Raw genomic sequence first — 20174 nt, 5'->3', positions numbered from 1 at the left:
GATACTTTACAACATAAGGGAAGTGCCAATGCATCCAGTCATGAACAAACAACCCATTGAGGTTAGGAACAGTTTAATAAATTGTACTGTTCCTGGTGAATAAATAAGCATCCACTGTGATAAACAAAGAAAGAATGCATCTCTATAGCATCTGACAGAACCTCAGGGAGTTGTCAAAGTGTTGTACAATCACAGTGTACCACTGATGTGTATGCTGAAATGTTGGTACAGACTTGATGGACTGAAGGGCCTCGTCTGTACTGTATAATTCAAAGATTCTATAAATTGGGGCAGCCAACGAATAGCAATGTAATAATGACCAAGACATCTGGGCTGTTGTTATAATTGTATTGATGGGCCAATGGCAGCAGACATAACACCCCTGCACCTCTTTGATATAGTGGCCATGGGTTTGTTTATGTCCAGGCGAAAGTGAGGACTGCAGATGCTGGAGATCAGAGTTGAGAGTGTGGTGCTGGAAAAGCGCAGCAGGTCAGGCAGCATCCGAGGAGCAGGAGAGTCGACTTTTCGGGCAAAAGCCCTTCATCAGAAATTTGTTTACATCCAGCTGAGAGGGCAGATAGGGTCTCAGTTTAATGTAAAGACAGTACCTCAAAGCTGTTGTGCTCAGGTGTCTGTTGTGGAAGTTGAGTGTATAACCTTCCGATTCAGAGGCAAGACTGACTGAGACACAATGACACCTTTGGGACTGAGCAAAGGTCCAGGTTTGATCCTGCTCTGTACTGACTGGCAACTTCAGTGAAGAAGGAAAATCAAACCAACTCCAGGGAGATTTCCCTCAACTAGGATCAGTGAAATCTGCGTGTTGTCAGCAATTTATAATAATGGGCTTCAATCTTCTGTCACTTCACACCAGGAAGAACCGTGAGGAAGTTAGCTGCTTCCGCAAGACACCTCTATCTGCATCAGGATATATAATCCGACTTACAGACGCCATGGTGATGGGGAGGAAGAAGAGAGAAAGGGAGAGTTGGGGGGCTGGGTGGAACATGAGCATGTTTGCCAGTATGCTCAAATAATCCTCTCAAAAAGGAGACTTCTGGAGTTCGAGAGATGAACTCTTGATACTGCATACGGTTTAAGTTTCATGGAATCACACCAATTAAAGATTGAACGACCTATAAAGGTCTTTCTTGTCCAGATAAGATTTACATTCTCATTACAATGGTGATTGACAGAAAATTTGGGATGTTTACTCAATGTATTTGCTTGCAGATATTTAATAAAACATGGAGAGAGTAGCCCGTGTTATATTAACTCACAGCTAACTAGGCAAACTGCTGTATTAATTTGCAACTAACTCGGTAAACTGGAAACCTGCAAAGGTGTCACACCAGTCAGAAAGAAGCTTTGCCCAAGCTTCTCCCATATCACTGAAATATTGGCTGCAGGGATTATTCACACTATGGGGAGACGATGGCCTACTGGTATTATTGTAGACTATTAATTCAGAACTCAGGTAATGTTCTGGGATCCAGGTTCAAATCTCACCATGGCAAATGGTGGAATTTGAACTCAATAAAGACTGTGGAATTATGAAATCATGATTTCTGAAAAAACCCATCTTGCTGCTTTTCACTTAATACTGATTGATCAAATAAAAATACTGGAACTCAGAATCATCTGACTGGGGGACAAAGATTCTGTTTTTCAACCGTAGTGGGAATGTGGGGTGCAGGAAAATAAACATGTTTAGGGGTGTTGAAAAAAGAAATCCATGTAATAACAGATGCAGGGATACGTTCAACCAGAATGCACGACCTTGGCTAAAAGTCTGGCCAACAGATTCTCCAGTAGGGGAGTCGGAAACTCTCCGAGAATCCTGGCCAACATTCCTTTCCCAATTAACAATCCCTAAGGATGTACTCAGTCTGTTCATCTCATTGTTCCTTTGAGCAGGAATGGTTGCCAGATTTGTCTCCACAGCAACCTGTGCATTCTGGAGTAACGCACCACACGTGAAGTGTTTAGGAAGTTCCCACACACGAGGTGCTCTTTTAATGGAATTCTTTTACATGGCCACGCCAGCTAAAACAATGTGCCCTGTTCTGGAGCAGCTGCTTGAAGCTCTGTTTCTGACAGCAAGTAATCAGGAAAGGTCATAGAATATTATAGTTTATTATGAGAGGAACTGATTGAAAGATAGGGAGGTCATCCTTCGGTTATACGGGCCATTGGTGAGACCACATCTGGAGTACCATGTACAGTGCTGACAGAAGGGTGTTAATGCAGTGGAAGCAGTTCAGAGAAGCTTCACTAAACATTACCCAAAATGCGTGGATTACCTTATTAGGAAAAGCTGGACAGACTTGGCCTATTTCATCTGGAGTTTAGAAGAAGCAGAGGTGATTTAATTGAAACATGTAAGCTCCTTCCTATCGGAAAGATGTTGTGAAACTTGAAAGGGTTCAGAAAAGATTTACAAGGATGTTTCAGGGTTGGAGGATTCGAGCTATAGGGAGAGGCTAAACAGGCTGGGGCTGTTTTCCCTTGGAGGCTGAGGGGTGACCTTATAGAGATTTATAAAATCATGAGGGGCATGGATAGGATAAATAGACAAAGTCTTTTCCCTGGGGTTGGGGAGTCCAGACCTAGAGGGCATAGGTTTAGGGTGAGAGGGGAAAGATATAAAAGAGACCTACGGGGCAACTTTTTCATGCAGAGGGTGGTACGGGTATGGAATGAGCTGCCAGAGGATGTGGTGGAGGTTGGTACAATTACAACATTTAAAAGGCATTTGGATGGGTATCTGAATAGGAAGGGTTTGGAGGGATATGGGCCGGGTGCTGGCAGGTGGGACTAGATTGGGTTGGGATATCTGGTCAGCATGGACAGGTTGGACCGAAGGGTCTGTTTCCATGCTGTACATCTCTATGACTTGACTTGGTGGAGGTATTAGGGATGCTCCCTCTTGTGGAAAAATCTAGAATCAGTGGGTCATATTTTAAAAATACGAAGGTGCCCATTTACAATTTGGAACCTTTTTTTTCATCTTAGGGTTGAGTTTTTTTTGGAATTCCCTTCCTCAGAAGGCAGTGGATGAAGAACCTTTAAATATTTTTAAGGCAGAAGGGGATAGATTCCTGATTACCAAGGGGAGTTGGAAGATTGTCAGGGGTTGTGCAGGAATGTAGAGCCAAGTTAAAATCCGGATCAGCCATGATCTTAGTGAAGGGTGGAGCGAGCTCAATGGGCTGAGTGGCCTAGTCCTTGTTTGTATGTACCTCACTTTACTTGGACAATGGCCTTAAGGTGACGAGGGGGCATGACCATTCATAATGGGTGAGCAAAGGACTCTTTGTGGAGGGAAAGTATCTCTCCATCATCATTCGTGTGTGGTTGTCTGCCAAAGAAGCAAACACACAACCTGCAACCCACCCTCAAATAGAAGCAAGTAACAGGCACTGTAGTTGACTTTAGCTTTCCTCATTGTAGTGTGCCCCCTGCTGTATTAGATTCTGACACTTTCTATTCTGCAGGCAGTGCGCTGAGATAAATGAGGGACACGTTTTTTTTAAATCGCTGACCTTGCTCGAAATCAGATTTCAGTTGTGACCGTTAACAGTGCAGAGGGAACAATTGTGAACATTTATAAAGGCAGGAAGTGCAAACCTTGCCAGATAATTGGACACAAGCCTGCAAGTAAAGAAAGGGGGGGGGGCAGTCAGACAGAAATGTTCTTGTAATAAGAGAACAGCACACATAGGTGGGCAGAGACATTGCTCATAAGGAGGTGGGCTGACAGGGGATGGGGTGAGAAAGACACACACACCAAATATGTAATCAAGGCAAGACAGGCTGGAGAGAGGCACAGCTAGAGGCAGGTAGTGTCAGAGACAGGCCCGGGTGCCAGGTGAGACAGACACAAACAGCGAGTGATAAGAGCAGGGAAAGCAAGAGAGATTAGAATGGGCTGGGCGAGAGAGAGGGAGAGGAACAAGAGAGGGGCCAGTGAGGGAAGGGGGATCAGGGTCAGTGAGGGGAGCAAATGTCGGAGGTAGTGGGGGACAGCACAGAGACAAGGAATGGGGTGCAGACTGGACAGGTGAGCCAGCAATGGGGAACAGACACTGGGGGCAGGGGACAAGTATCAGGGGCAGTGAGGGGAGAGGGACTGGTTAGGGAGAACAGGGGCACGGTGGTGAAGGGGTGGGGGGGGGGGCATGAGTGGGGAGGGTTGGGGAAGTGAGAGGTGGGGAGTGAGGGGGAAGGGTGGGGCTGAAGGGGAGTGGTTGGGGGATGGGTCAGAAGGAAGGGCTGGGTGGGTGTCAGAAGGGAGGGATGTGGGGGTGATGGGGAGTGACAGGCGTGAGGGGGATAGGGGTTTTAGGGGGAGAAGGGTAAGTGGATGAGGGGGAGACGATTTAGGATGGGAATGAAGGGTAGGGGGTCGGGGGGAACAGAGGCAGGAGAAGAAGGTGGCGGGGGGGGGGGGGGTGCACAGCCTTTGTTTAGACACAGTCATGATCTTACCAAAGTTGTGAAAGGGATCTCTCCGCAGTGCCCATCGCCTGACTTCTGTCAGCCAACAGATTACCTGCTTCTGATCACATTGCCCCTTGGAGAGCTTTGTCCTGTCTCCTCACTACAATAATATCTACTTTAGCTGCTCTGGGAGCCACAGTGGAGGTCAGAAAAAGCGCTATAAAGGTGCAAGCTTTTTTAAAAACATGCCAAGTCTCAGCCTCAGCCAGGTGGAGGTAGTGGCTACACGCACTGCATCAGCAGGTAACAAACTTCTCATCCCTCTTGGTTGAGAGCACAGATCAATGTGGTGAGATGGGAATAAGCGTTCAAAGCAGTTTGTTTGGATTGTTCTTGAAGGGCTGTGCGAAAGCTGGGGCTGAGTTAAAAAAGCATACAATCAGAGCTCCTCAGTTATGGAGGCAACACCTGGTCTCTTATAGGAATAATTCAGCCTCACCAGAGCCAAGCCAGTTACCTTGGCAAACTGCACATATAAACAGTTGCCTGGACAGGCTGCTACATGTTCACTGTCACACACACAATGAATGATTTTATTTTTAGGAGCTCTTCCCCTTTGTCTTTTTGAAAGAAAAATGCACTCGCACGAGCACAAACAAAACCACATGCGCTGGAATGTCTGCCAATCTGAAATAATTGCAGCCTCAGGGCAGAGTGCTGAACTCCAGCCTCTCCCCCTCTGTTTACCCATTACAACACCCTGCATGGCTGCCCACTGGGGTACAGTCCATGCAGGCATTCCAGCTGCCAAGTAAATATCCTCGGCACACTCCAGGAACTCGTCCAGGGAGCTTATCTACAAAGGCTTAAAGAGCGGCCTTCAACAATTGCAGCGGTTTAAGAAGGGAGCTCACCCATCATCTCAAGGACAATTAGGGATGGGCAATAAAAGTGCTCCCAGCCAATTATAGCCACATCCTGTGAACAAAGAAAAGCAAGAAAGAAAATAATCTCTCTACACAGATGGCGGGTTAGAACAGTCAGTGCCTACAAGTTTCATCCACAAAGCTAATTTGCGAGTTACATTCAAACACATAATAATAAAAGCATTAACGAACCAACAGGGAGAGTTAAACGGGATGGGATAGTAAAGGGTTCAGGGAGAATGGGATGAGACTGGGTGGGGTAGTTACTGGGTGCGGAGAGAGAGGGGGAGGGTGGGATTAGATAGGGTGGAATATTAATGGACTCACAGAGAGAGAGGGGGTTTAGGCTGAGTGGGATATTAAAGGGAGCAGGGAGAGAGGGAGAGATGAGGATGAGACTGGGTGGAGTAGTAAAGGGACTCCTCAATTAGATGGGGTGGGATAGTGAGGGTCGGGGGGATTGGGAGAAGAGTGCAATTAGACTGGTTGGGATATTAAAGGGTGGGGAAGTGAGAGTGGGATTAGACTGGGTGGGATATTAAAGGGTGGGGGAGTAACAGTGGGATTAGACGGGTGGGATATTAAGGGGTGGGGGAGTGAGAATGGGATTAGACTGGGTGGGGTATTAAAGGGTGTGGGAGTGAGAGTGGAATTAGACTGGATGGGATATTAAAGGGTGGGGGAGTGAGAGTGGGATTAGACTGAGAGGGATATTAAACGGTCGGAGAGTGAGAGTGGGATTAGACTGGGTGGGATATTAAAAGGTGGGTTAGTGAGAGTGGGATTAGACTGGGTGGGATATTAAAGGGTGGGGGAGTAAGAGTGGAATTAGACTTGGTGGGATATTAAAGCGTGGGGGAGTGGGAGTGGGATTAGACTGGGTGGGATATTAAAGGGTGGGGGAGTGAGAGTGGGATTAGATTTGGTGGGATATTAAAGCGTGGGGGAGTGGGAGTGGGATTAGACTGAGAGGGATATTAAACGGTCGAAGAGTGAGAGTGGGATTAGACTGGGTGGGATATTAAAGGGTGGAGATGTGTGAGTGGGATTAGACTGTGTGGGATATTAAAAGGTGGGGGAGTGAGAGGGATTAGACTGGGTGGGATATTAAAGGGTGGGGGAGTGAGAGGGATTAGACTGGGTGGGATATTAAAGGGTGGGGAGTGAGTGTTGGATTAGACTGGGTGGGATATTAAAGAGTGGGGGAGCGGGAGTGGGATTAGACTGGGTGGGATATTTAAGGGAGGGGAAGTGAGAGTGGGATTAGACTGGGTGGGATATTAAAGGGTGGGGGAGCGGGAATGGGATTAGATTGAGTGGGATATTAAAGGGTGGGGAAGTGAGAGTGGGATTAGACTGGGTGGGATATTAAAGGGTGGGGTAGTGGGAGCGGGATTAGACTGGGTGGGGTATTAGAGGGTGGGGGAGTGGGAGTGGGTTTGATTGGGTGGGATATTAAAGGGTGGGGTAGTGAGAGTGGGATTAGACTGGGTGGGATATTAAAGGGTGGGGTAGTGAGAGTGGGATTACACTGGGTGGGGTATTAGAGGGTGGGGGAGTGGGAGTGGGTTTGATTGGGTGGGATATTAAAGGGTAGGGCAGTGGAAGTGGGATTAGACTGGGTGGGATATTAAAGGGTGGGGGAGCGGGAATGGGATTAGATTGAGTGGGATATTAAAGGGTGGGGAAGTGAGAGTGGGATTAGACTGGGTGGAATATTAAAGGGTGCAAGAATAGAAGTGGGATTAGACTGGGTGGGATATTAAAGGGTGGGGCAGTGTGAGTGGGATTAAACTGGGTGGTATATTATAGGGTGTGGGAGAGAGAGTGGGATTAGACAGGGTGGGATATTAAAGGGTGGGGGGAGTGAGATCGGGATTTGACTGGGTGGGATATTAAAGGGTGTCGGAATGAGAATGGGATTAGACTGGTTGGGATATTAAAGGGTGTGGGTGTGAGAGTGGGATTAGACTGGGTGGGATATTAAAGGGTGAGGCAGTGGGAGCGGGATTTGATTGGGTGGGATAGTAAGGGCTGTGGGAATGAGAATGGGATTAGACTCGATGGGATATTAAAGGGTGGGGGAGTGGGATTGGACTGGGTGGGTTATTAAAGGGTGGGAGCGTGAGAGTGGGATTAGACTGGGTGGCATATTAAAGGGTGTGGGAATAGGAATGGGATTAGACTGGATGGGATATTAAAGGGTGGGGTAGTGAGAGTGGGATTAGACTGGGTGGGGTATTAAAGGGTGGGGTAGTGAGAGTGGGATTAGACTGGGTGGGGTATTAAAGGGTGGGGGAGTGATAATGGGATTAGACTGGGTGGGATATTAAAGGGTGGGGGAGTGATAATGGGATTAGACTGGGTGGGATATTAAAGGGTGGGGTAGTGAGAGTGGGATTAGACTGGGTGGGATATTAAAGGGTGGGGGAATGAGAATGGGATTAGACTGGGTGGGATATTAAAGGGTGTGGGAGTGTAGACCATGCGACACTAAAGCTCAGCAATTTGTGGTTCGGGTTCCTCCTCTCTGGAATTTAAATGTAATTGCAGAAGATTTTGGCTAATGATTTGATTACCTGGAATATCAAGGAAAGTTACTCACCAATTAAGAGGAAGAGGGTACTCTTGAATCTTAGAAAGAAGGTGGATATTGCTTTGTTACAGGAGACACAATTGGATGACAAGGAGCATCTGAAATTCCAGCAGAATGGATTTGACCGATTTTACTTTTCATCATTTAATACCAGAAGTAGGGGTGTGGCTATATTGGTTAGGCAAAATCTCTCAGTTAAATTGTTGGAATGTGTTAAAGACACATACGGGAGGTTTGTAATTCTTAAAGCCTTGATAAATGGGGAAGAATATGGCGTTTTAAATGTTTATTGTCCCCCAGCTCATCCTCTTAAACCCTTGGTAGATGCTTTTTCTAAACTGATAAGTCTCAAGTCTCAGCACATCACTCTCGGGGGAGATTTTAACTGCCTCATGGTCCCCACAGTAGACAGGTTGCCTAAAGGTCCCTCGATACCCTCTGCACAAACTAAGCAGTTACTGGGTCTGTGTGGGGAATTAGGGTTGGTGGACATCTGGAGGTGTCTCCACCCTACAGGTAGGGATTTCACATTTTTCTCCAATCCACATAGATGTCACACGAGGATTGATTTTTTTCTGACCCCTGCGATAACCCTGGATCTGGTGGCATCCTGTACGATTGGTAATATTGCCATCTCTGTTCCTGCTCCAGTGTACCTCATGGTTAAGATTAAGGATGTTACAGTGGATTGAAGGTACTGGCGAATGGACCCGTTTATTCTCATGGACAGTATGTTTGTGGAGTATTTCTCTCGGGAATTTCAGGCATTCCTAGACATCAACATAGGCTTGGTTGATAGCTCATCTGTTCTCTGGGAAACTGCCAAAGCTTATGCCAGGGGGTTAGTTATTTCATATTCCACCAGTAAGAAGCGGCAGAAGGGTGAGCAGCAACGTCTCCTTGAAGCACGGCTGAAGTAGCCGAGAAGGCCTATTTTGACAGACCCTCGTTGGTCAAACTACAGAGGATTACGGCACTGCAGTCTACACTACATTCCGTGCTCACGCAGACGACAAAGAAGGAGATGGCTTTTGCAAAACAAAGGTTATATGAGCGGGGTGACAAGCCAGGCAAATACTTAGCATAGGAGGAGAAAGTGAGGACTGCAAATGCTGGAGATCAGAGCTGAAAATGTGTTGCTGGAAAAGCTCAGCAGGTCAGGGAGCATCCAAGGAGCAGGAGAATCAACGTTTCGGGCATAAGCCCTTCTTCAGGAATGAAGCCTGCTGTTCAGGAATGCCTCATTCCTGAAGAAGGGCTTATGCCCGAAACGTCGATTCTCCTGCTCCTTGGACGCTGCCTGACCTGCTGCGCTTTTCCAGCAACACATTTTCAGTGCAAATACTTAGCATACCTTGCCAGAAAGAGAAGTGCCCCACAAACCATTACAGCGATTAGGGAAGGGTCTGGGAACCTAACATGTGATTCTAAAAAGATTAATGTGGCGTTCCAGAGATTCTACTCTAAGTTATATCAGTCTGAGAATTGTGAGGAGGGGCAGGCCAATGTGGAATCCTTTTTTAGAGATCTGAAGCTCCCGCGTGTGACTCCCAAACAACAGTCCTTTCTCAATGGCCCGTTATCAGAGCAAGAAGTGCAGGAAGCTGTGAGGCAGCTTCAGAGTGGAAAGGCGCCCGGTCCTGATGGACTTCCCAGTGAATTCTAAAAGGAATTTATAAGTATACTGTCAGACTCGATGCTAAATATGTTTAATGATTCATACAGTCATGATTGTCTCCCACCATCTCTGAGAGAGGCCAATATTTCACTTATCCTTAAAAAAAGGGAAGGATCCGGAAGACTGTGCTTCATACAGGCCCATCTCGCTCTTAAGACCCTCTCTAAGAATCTCGTGTTAAGGCTGGAGACTCTACTATTAAGGAGGTTCAGACGGGCTTCATAAAGGGCCGCAGATCCTCCAATAACGTTAGGAGGCTGCTTAACGTAATTCAAGCATGCCAACAGCAGTCAATACAGGGATTGGTGGTTTCTTTAGATGCAGAGAAGGCATTTGACCAAGTTGAGTGGCCGTACCTTTTCTATACTCTAGACCGGTTTGGTCTGGGCGCAGTTGTCATAAGATGGGTAAAGGTTCTCTGCAGTGTATCTCTCGCGGCAGTCATTACCAACGGGGTACAATCAAGCAATTTTAATATTTCAAGGGGCAACCGGCAGGGCTGTCCCCTTTCACCATGATTTTTTACGTTGGTGATTGAACCGTTGGCAGAGGCCATTCGTGGGGATCTCAGTATATCAGCTCCAGAAGTGGGGTCAAAATTACATAAGATCTCGTTGTATGCAGACGATGTTCTAATTATCTTGACAAATCCAGCAGTTTCAGTGTCTTGCCTGATACAATGCATTCACACGTTTAGCGCTTTTTCAGGGTATAAGATTAATTTTGCTAAATCAGAGGCTATGCCTATGAGCGGTCTTATGAAAGAGTTGGCTCTTGAGAGTGACTATAGATTCCCATTTAGGTGGTCATAGGGGGGTTTTGTGTATTTGGGCATATTCATTACTCAAGTTCTGGACTGGCTGTTCAAAGCCAATTTTACTCAATTACTTGGAAAAAATTACATAAGATCTCCAAAGATGGGAGGCACTTCCAGTCTCGTGGTTGGGTCAGATAGCGCTTATTAAGATGAATATTCTCCCTCGTTTGCTATACCCTATACGGATGCTCCCCCTGATTTTCAATAAACAAACACTCAGGAGACTGAACAGTTGGTTCAGCTCCTTGATCTGGCACCATAAACGGCCCCTCATTAAATCAGCCAAACTGCAGTTGCCTCACAGATTGGGGGGAGTAGACCTTCCGGAAATTACCATTTAGGCTCGCTTTTGACCTACGTAAGTGATTGGGTTTGTGGGGACCCTCTTTCAATATGGCTAGATATCCAAGTCTCCTAGGCAAGGTGCCCCCTTACCAGTTTGCCATAACCCAATAGTCATCCATACTGTTAAAGCATGGAGGGCAATTCAGCAGAGGGAAGGTAATATTGGCAAAACATCTTTATTTACACCTTTAGTGGGTATGCTGGGTTTTCAACCAGGTATGATAGATTCAGGATTTAAACATTGGGCAGCTAGGGGTATATCTTGCACGTGTGATCTATTTGAGGGAGATGTAATGATGTCCTTCGATCAGTTAGTACAGAAGTATGAGTTACCTAATAGAGACCTCTTTTGTTTATTTCAAGTTAGGGATTTTATTTAAAAAAAAACACACTTTTGACTGATCCCTACAAATCCGACATAGAAAGAGGGGTACTAAGGGCTAAGAGTACACTCTCTGTCAGTACTTTATATCACAAATTGGGGGGTGCCACCTCAGATGAGTCTGATCGACTCTGCAAGATGTGGGAGAGAGAGCTGGGTGTTGAAGTTTCTTCAGAGGCATGGGAGGATATTTGGGAGAATGCAAGGACGATATCAATTTGCAATAGGACCCATGCTTTACAGTTGAAGATTCTCCACATGGTCCACTTAGCCGCAGACCATTTGTCAAAATTTAAACCGGGGGTATCTTCAGCATGTCCTAGTGCAAAGTCTGCACAGGCACTCTTACCCATTGTCTTTGGTCTTGCGATAGTCTTCAAACATATTGGAGCACTGTGGCGGGTGCAATGGAGAGGATTTTGGGTGTAGGGGTGGAGAAGGAGCCTAGTTCTCTCCTTTTGGGCCTACCCATTGTATTTCCTGCAGACGTGCATAAGAAAAACCTTTTCAATATTCTTACATTCTGTGCAAGGAAGAATATCTTGCTAGGTTGGATATCCGAAAACCCCCTGACCTGTCGGGTTGGCGGAAGATTGTTGTGGAGCATATTCCCCTGGATTTTCACACAAATATGGTACACCACAAAACTGAGAATTTTTACAAGACATGGCAACCCTTTTCGAAATACCTGGACACGGATTTATGTGCCACACGAACAAGGGTTTTTATATAGCCGTAACGATTGTGTTTCATGAGTCTAATATCCAGGGAGGAAGAACTGTGAATGTATGAGTGTTTTGTTTGGCTGGGCTGAGTTATTACTATTTATTTGTTTGTTGTTAGGTATTTATTTAGTTAGTTAAATAGCTAGTTCAGGTTTTTTTAAATTTTATACTTCTCTATATATGTTTATACATTCGTAGAGGAGGGTGGGTTGGGGAATTTTTTATTATTTGGGTTTATTTTTGTACTGTTTTGAATTGCATTGTTTTGTATTTGTTGTAATATTTAAAAATCTATTTTTTCTTAATAAAAATATATTATTAAAAAAGGGTGGGGGAGTGAGAGTGGGGTTAGACTAGATAGGATATAAAAGGGTGGGGGAGTGAGAGAGGGATTAGACTGGATGGGATATTAAAGGGTGGGGGAGTGAGAGTGGGATTAGACTGAGAGGGATATTAAAGGGTGGGGGAGCGGGAGTGGGATTAGACTGAGTGGGATATTAAAGGGTGGGGGAGTGGGAGTGGGGTTAGACTGGGTGGGATATTAAAGGGTGGGGGAGCGGGAGTGGGATTGGACTGGGTGGGATATTAAAGGGTGGGGGAGTGAGAGTGGGATTGGACTGGGTGGGATATTAAAGGGTGGGGGAGTGAGAGTGGGATTAGACTGGGTGGGGTATTAAAGGGTGCAGGAAGTGAGAGTGGGATTAGACTGGGTGGGATAGAAAGGAGTGCAGGGAATGTTGGGGCAAGTGGGGTTAGACTGGCTGGGATAGTAAGGAGTGCGGGCTGTGAGGGGGGGAGTGGGGTTAGACTGGGTGGGATAGTAAGGAGTGCGGGCAGTGAGGGGGGGAGTGGGGTTAGACTGAGTGGGATAGTAAGGAGTGCGGGCTGTGATGGGGGGAGAGTGGGGTTAGACTGAGTGGGATAGTAAGGAGTACAGACAGTGAGGGGGGGAGTGGGGTTAGACTGAGTGGGATAGTAAGGAGTGTGGGCAGTGAGGGGGAGAGTGGGGTTAGACTGAGTGGGATAGTAAGGAGTGCGGACAGTGAAGGGGGCGAGTGGGGTTAGACTGGGTGGGATAGTAAGGAGTGTGGGCAGTGAGGGGGAGAGTGGGGTTAGACTGAGTGGGATAGTAAGGAGTGCGGACAGTGAGGGGGAGAGTGGGGTTAGACTGAGTGGGATAGTAAGGAGTGCGGACAGTGAAGGGGGCGAGTGGGGTTAGACTGGGTGGGATAGTAAGGAGTACAGACAGTGAGGGGGGGAGAGTGGGGTTAGACTGAGTGGGATAGTAAGGAGTGTGGGCAGTGATGGGGGAGAGTGGGGTTAGACTGGGTGGGATAGTAAGGAGTACAGACAGTGAGGGGGGGAGAGTGGGGTTAGACTGAGTGGGATAGTAAGGAGTGCGGGCAGTGAGGGGGAGAGTGGGGTTAGACTGAGTGGGATAATAAGGAGTGCGGACAGTGAGGGGGGGAGTGGGGTTAGACTGAGTGGGATAGTAAGGAGTGCGGGCAGTGAGGGGGAGAGTGGGGTTAGACTGAGTGGGATAGTAAGGAGTGCGGGCAGTGAGGGGGAGAGTGGGGTTAGACTGAGTGGGATAGTAAGGAGTGCGGACAGTGAAAGGGGGAGTGGGGTTAGACTGGGTGGGACAGTCAGTGGAGCAGGGAGTGTGCAGCAGAAACCCTGGAAAAGACAAAGCAAGCTGGATGTGTCCCCCTGCTTTATCTTCTACCTTGCAGATAGTTATCGGAGTATGGAAGCAGGGGCCTCACCAATCCTGTCTGCACAAATCCAAGGGTCAGACGTTGGAATTATCATCTGATAATGGATTTGCAATTCCTGCTCCGTCCCTCAGAATAACTTCCAGGACCAAGGTGGAGGAATCCAGGGTGAAACATGGGAGTGATGTTGGCTGAGGAAAGATAGCACGGGGCAGCACGGTGGCACAGTGGTTAGCACTGCTGCCTCACAGCGCCAGAGACCCGGGTTCAATTCCCGCCTCAGGCGGCTGACTGTGTCGAGTTTGCACATTCTCCCCGTGTCTGCGTGGGTTTCCTCCGGGTGCTCCGGTTTCCTCCCACAGTCACAAAGATGTGCAGGTTAGGTGGATTGGCCATGCTAAATTGCCCGTAGTGTTAGGTAAGGGGTATGGGTGGGTCGCGCTTCGGCGGGGCGGTGTGGACTTGTTGGGCCGAAGGGCCTGTTTCCACACTGTAAGTAATCTAATCTAATCTAATCTAATAGCAACATTAAGGGGAATTATGTAGAGTCAAGTTCCAAGTGGATTGAAGCCTGTTCTGCCTTGGAGTTCTCGACCGAAGGTTTAATTCATCCAACTGTGGAGTTTAACTAGTCCAACCACTGCCTAATGGGGAAGCACCTGAAACTGGGAGTGAGCAAGAAACGAGAATATCAGTGCGAAAATGGACAGAAAGCTGTGACATAACTGCCCAGAATTCTGGATTAAAACTAGGGCATAGTGTCCCGGTGTGGTCAATGAGCCACAAGTGAGGTAGCCAAAGGATGTAGAGAGTTCAGAGAGGAGCTGACAGTCTTGGTCAGAGGTTTGAGCTGGTGGAGAAATGCTGCAGGAAGAAAGAGCTAACTGGAGCTTTTCCAGAAGTGTGTAACAGAGGAAACAGCCCTTCTCAATCTACAAAAGGTAGCCAAGGATTGAATGTAAAACCTCTGGCATCGGACAATATGGCACACACGTTCAATCCAATCAAAGTCAATGTTAGGACCACTATCAGGATGTTGCTCTCCAACAATTTGTGATTAATAGGATCACAGAGTAAAACGATGACATTTTCAAATGGGTCTCCAATTAGTCTCATTCCAATGTTTCTCCCTTGGAGAAAAACATAGAGTCATAGAGATGTACAGCATGGAAACAGACCCTTCGGTCTAACCCGTCCATGCCGACCAGATATCCCAACCCAATCTAGTCCCACCTGCCAGCACCCGGCCCATATCCCTCCAAACCCTTCCTATTCATATACCCATCCAAATGCCTCTTAAATGTTGCAATTGTGCCAGCCTCCACCACATCAACATCCTGGACTCTGCTTGACACCAGGGCCAAAGGGAGGGACTGTAGCATCTTTCCAGATGGAGTAGATTCACACAAACATTTCTATCCATGAGTAATCCATGCTCAGTACAACGTGTATTGGACCTTCTACTGCCTGAGAATGCTGCATCACTGCACTGTTGGAAACCAGCTCCCTTCCCTCAATCTCTCTGCCTCCCACAAGCTGTTGACCGCCCAATGCAGACTTCCCTCAGCTTCTCCTTTCTTGTTCCCAACCTGCTACACCATGACACTTCAGGTAGGTTTCTCAGAGAGCAATGAGCCTCACTTAGTAACCCCTGTATGATTCAGAAGTGTCAGAGCTGCTGCATTCCAACGGGCTGGTATACCGTTCCCCTCAAAATAACACAGATGTCACAGGTAAGGCAGGAGAGTGATGAAGAGTTTTTAACACATCAGTAATCACCTTGTGTTTACTGAACACCATGAATGAATGTTGTAATGTTACTCTCCTGCTAAAGGGAAGTTTGACTGTCACCACCTTTTGCTGCTCCATCCTATCAGACCTGCATGAATAGCCAGAGGGATATCAGCATTAGAAATGGGAGATACATAGCATGGAGTGCAGCTCAGAAACACACAACACAACCTACCGGATCCAGGTAAATAGGCAGAACAACTGAGAAGACACGTCTACACATCTGACAGCTGATATACAAGTACAGAGGAACCTCGATTGTCCGAACAACACGGGCAGGGAGTACTTTGTTCGGGTAATCGAATGCTCGGCTAATCGAATGCCGGTTAACACAGTTTAGCCAAGCATTGGGACCTTGCGATCTTGTCCGGATAATCTGAAATTCGGATAATCGAATGCCGGAGAATCGAGGTTCCTCTGTACACGTGAGCACAAGACACCAATAATAGCAAATCATACAATAGAAATGTAATTACTCTCAGTATATTCCCCAACTCTATCCAAAAAAACCGTCATCATTTCTAAAGTTCCTTTCAGAACATGTTTTACAGCCAATGAAGTACTTTTGAGGTGTCATCAGTGTTCTAATAAAAAAAATACAACACTCAATTTGCATACACAAGCTCCCTCAAATAGTGAAATGGTAATAATCAAGATCATCAGTTGCCAGTGGAATTGGTCGAATGATAAATATTAACCAGGAGACTGGGGGCAGCTCTCTTGCTTGTATTGAACAGAGTTGTGGGAGGTTTTGTATTGACCAAGAGGGCAGACGGAGGCCTCAGTCTTGTCTAAATGACGGCACCTCCAACAATGCAGCACTCCCTCAGTCTGGAGTTCTGTGCTCAGATCTCTGAGGTGGGATTTGAACGCACAAATCTGACTCAGAGACAGGAATATTATCACCGACCATGGTTGGCATCTTCTCACCATAACACTCAGTTTCTCCTTTCTCCCTAAAGACGTCTCTCAAATCCATTTCCAGTGCTTTTTTGAAACACTGGCTGATCATCAAGTTCAGACTGCCATCATTCTTCCTGCAGACAGAAGATTGACCCATCTTCATAAATGGTTATGTTTTCGACAGATCACGTAGCGGATGGCCTCGTGGATTCATCACTGGACTGTTAATCCAGTGCCCCAGGTAATGTTCAGGGGATCTGTGGTTTGAATTCTGCCACAGCAGATGGCAAATTCAACAAAAATCTAGAATTGAGGGTCTAATGGTGACCATGAATCAATTGTTAGAAACCATCTGGGTCACTAATGTCCTTTAGGAAAGGAAACTGCCATCTTTACCTGGTCTGGCCTACCTGAGACTCCAGACCCATAGCAATGTGGTTGACTCCTAACTGCTCTCTGGGTAATTAGGGATGGGCAATAAATGCTGGCCCATGAATGAATAAAAAAAACTTGCATTTGAACTTTTTTGCCATAAAGAACAACTTTCTACAATCAATTTTTAAGTTCTCTTTCATAATCACACCAGTTCACCGCTTGTAACTTAAATTACCAACAACACTCCTTTATTGTGCTCTCAAGGGTAAAATTATCCTCTAAACTAAAACCAAAATACCCTGGTCGCTGGAGATCTGAAACAAAAACAGAAATTGCTGGAGAAGCTCAGCAGGTCTGGCAGCATCTGTGGGGATGGAAAAAGAGTTAACATTTCAAGTCCAGTAGGGCTCCTCTTCAGGATTGAGAGGCTCGAAAGAACAGTCATACAAGACTCGAAATGTGAACTGATCCTCTCACTCCACAGATGCTGCCAGACCTGCTGAGTTTCTCCAGCACCTCCTGTTCTTAGTGTAAAGTTATCCTTGATGGGTAGCTTGCTATTTTGATCACTCTTGCAAACCTCTGTCTAGGTATTCCTCTGTAAAGCATCAAATATCTCCGACAGGGGAATGCATAGGAAGATCCTGTGGACTAATGAGCAGGAGCTGGGGTACCTGTAGCAGATCCCCCTGTGTCAGAGTGCTGCCTTGTTGGAGGTGCCGTCTTTTAGACGAGACTGAGGCCTCCATCTGCCCTCTTGGTCAATACAAAACCTCCCACAACTCTGTTCAATACAAGCAAGAGAGCTGCCCCCACTCTCCTGGTTAATATCTATCACAAAACTGAGCAGGGATGCAGCGAGTAGATGCGTGGGGATTACAGTGGGAATGGCCAGGAAGCAGCAAAATCTGGGAGCATTTGGGAATGAAATGAGCAAGAGGGGCTTACAATGGGTTTGTACAAGAGGCAGGAGAGGAACAGGGAGCAAACAGGAACATTCAGGCAAGACCAAACACCTTGGCACTCCCTGCTGGAATGTGGTGACAGTGCCAGTATAACACAAAAAGCACGCATGCTGCACTGTGCCGTGTTACCAACCAGCAGCTGTGCCAGGATTCCAGACGCCAGGAACAGTCCCTGTACACATTCTCTTGTGTAATCACATTCTCAGGAAGGTGCAAGGCCAACCTTAGGTTGACAGGTGGCCATTTGATGATTAACACGTGGGTAATTAATGTGTCTATAATTCGATGAAAGTTTAAAGATCATATCACACAAGAATGTGGTTACGCAACAGAAAGTGGGGAAACAAAATAATCCAGTGTTTAGATGATGGAGTCATCTTGCACCAGGTGCTAGTCAAAGACAACAGCATCAGTTAAACCCTGCTGTAATCTTCAAAGCAAAGAAGTTCCACAACAATTAAAATTCCCTTTTATTTTCTTGCTCAGAGGCATGTTTGAAGCTTTCCAACTGAATATTTGGGATTTCACATGAATGGAGTAGTGAATGGGGTTGACAAAGATGATCACTTAGTGAATGAACTGCCCAGTGAATTAAAAAGTCACATGAGTCAGTAAAATCCCAAACTTTAGTTAGACTTAGGCATCCAAGTGTGGGCTAGCAGTCAGGAAATTGAGTTTCTCTTAAGGTTCCTGAGCCAGAGAGGATGAAATAGGTTGCAAGTCCTGGTTTCTGGTTACGAGCCAATGAACTGCTGGGAGGTAGGCATGCGCAGATTTGAACTGGTAGAGGATAAGGTTGTGTTGTGAAATTCTCCCCCTCTTCAGCACTGCCTTCTCCTTCTAACTGACTGAATTACCTGCTTATTTTCACCATTTTAGATCAGGCAGGAATAGGCAGGGTACTAGCTCGAGAAGCAAATCAACTGACAGATGCACTATAGGCTGCAGCTTGGGACACTCGTTGCTAGCATGAGTCTGGTTTGGAAAGACTCAGTGCAGCATGAGACTTCAATTTCCCTTCATCATGACTTCATCGAAATCCCTTCTTGTTCATTGCTCAGTATCCACCACATTCAACTCGAGGTTCGGTTGTGAACCTGAACACCTCTCACAGAGGACATTAGAAATTTGACACCAAGTTGGTAATGGGTGCAGCACCCTCAGCAGGTGAGTACAGACCCCTCTACATTGGTATAGCATACCCAACGTACACCGAAGGCAGAGGGACCCAGTGAGACCTTCTGGATGTTCTCAGCTTAAAGGAAAAGGGAATGGAAGAAATCAGAGAGGGAAGGAAAGGCATCTTTCACAAGCTCAGGTCATTCCCTTTTTCTATCATAACCCAGTCCAGCTAAAGAGCACAACCTTAACAGCCCACTGAGAGATGCAGCATTACTGTCAGAATATATGGACACCGTGGGCGGCACGGTGGCCCAGTGGTTAGCACTGTTCCCTCACAGCACCAGAGACCCGGGTTCAATTCCTGCCTCAGGCAACTGACTGTGTGGAGTTTGCACATTCTCCCCGTGTCTGCGTGGGTTTCCTCCAGGTGCTCCGGTTTCCTCCCACAGTCCAAAGATGTGCAGGTCAGGTGAATTGGCCACGCTAAATTGCCCGTAGTGTTAGGTAAGGGGTAGATGTAGGGGTATGGGTGGGTTGCGCTTCGGCGGGGCGGTGTGGACTTGTTGGGCCGAAGGGCCTGTTTCCACACTGTAAGTAATCTAATAGGGGGGGAGGTGAATAGCAGGCACAGGGGCTGTGTAAAACCCAGTGTCGGTTTCTTTCAGTCCAAGCTAATTATGGCCAATCATCATTAGTGTGTAAGGCTGAGCTGAGCTGCAGGCAGTCTGCTTAACTCTGGAGTGTAGCACACCTGTGTCGAGCCCTGTTCAAAAATCTCAAGAGAAAGTGAGAGAGAGAGAGAGAGGGGCACTGAAAAGAAGAGAAACAGACACCTCAACAGATTTCAGTGGCTGGTATTTCAGTGGGCCCCTGCTTGATTCATTGAGCAGGTGAGAACAAGCAACAGACAGCATAGAGCAGTGATCAATCACGGTGACCTTGCTGTCCAGTATACTGGTTAATTTTTAATGATAGTCTGGTTGTATTCAGAAAGCAGACAACCAGAGAGAGAATGCATTAGAGAAACTGACACTTAAAGTATTATATCCTAAATCACCTCTAACACAAAGAAGGATAAGGTGTAGAGCCCTTCCTTCCACTTCTCAACACGATGACTCCTTAAAAGGAGCTGGAAAACTTTAACAGGAAATTGCTGTTTTTAACTCATATCCTCCCAAGTGCTCTTCTCGATTGGATGAGGTTACTGGGTTAACCAATATTGCTGAGCAATGGAGATTCTCCCTGAAACCTCACAGATAACCCTACAAATCAGACAGCTCTAGCCCCAAATGAACACTGCATCTGTACACAGAGCAAATCCTAAAGTAGACAGTTAATCTGACACATGACTCTTTCCCTAGCATAGGCTCCCATCTGCACGTGGATCA

General features: G+C 46.6%; 1 protein-coding gene across 2 annotated transcripts in view; it reads right to left on the bottom strand.

Annotated features, from left to right (window-relative positions):
• Positions 1–20174, bottom strand: part of nudt14 (nudix (nucleoside diphosphate linked moiety X)-type motif 14) — a 256056-nt gene that overhangs the window by 58742 nt on the left and 177140 nt on the right. Inside the window, exon 2 of one of the 2 annotated variants that reach the window (XM_072568026.1) lies at positions 15410–15509. The exons of the other annotated variant lie outside the window; for it this stretch is intronic. Within the exon in view, the coding sequence (XP_072424127.1) occupies positions 15410–15499 (90 nt within the window). The 5' untranslated portion in view covers positions 15500–15509. The remainder of the gene's footprint in view (positions 1–15409; positions 15510–20174) is intronic. 2 annotated transcript variants of the gene reach the window in all.

This window comes from Chiloscyllium punctatum, chromosome 4 (assembly GCF_047496795.1).
Source record: "Chiloscyllium punctatum isolate Juve2018m chromosome 4, sChiPun1.3, whole genome shotgun sequence".
NCBI classification, from domain to species: Eukaryota; Metazoa; Chordata; class Chondrichthyes; order Orectolobiformes; family Hemiscylliidae; genus Chiloscyllium; species Chiloscyllium punctatum.
This window is presented reverse-complemented; position numbering and strand designations above follow the sequence as displayed.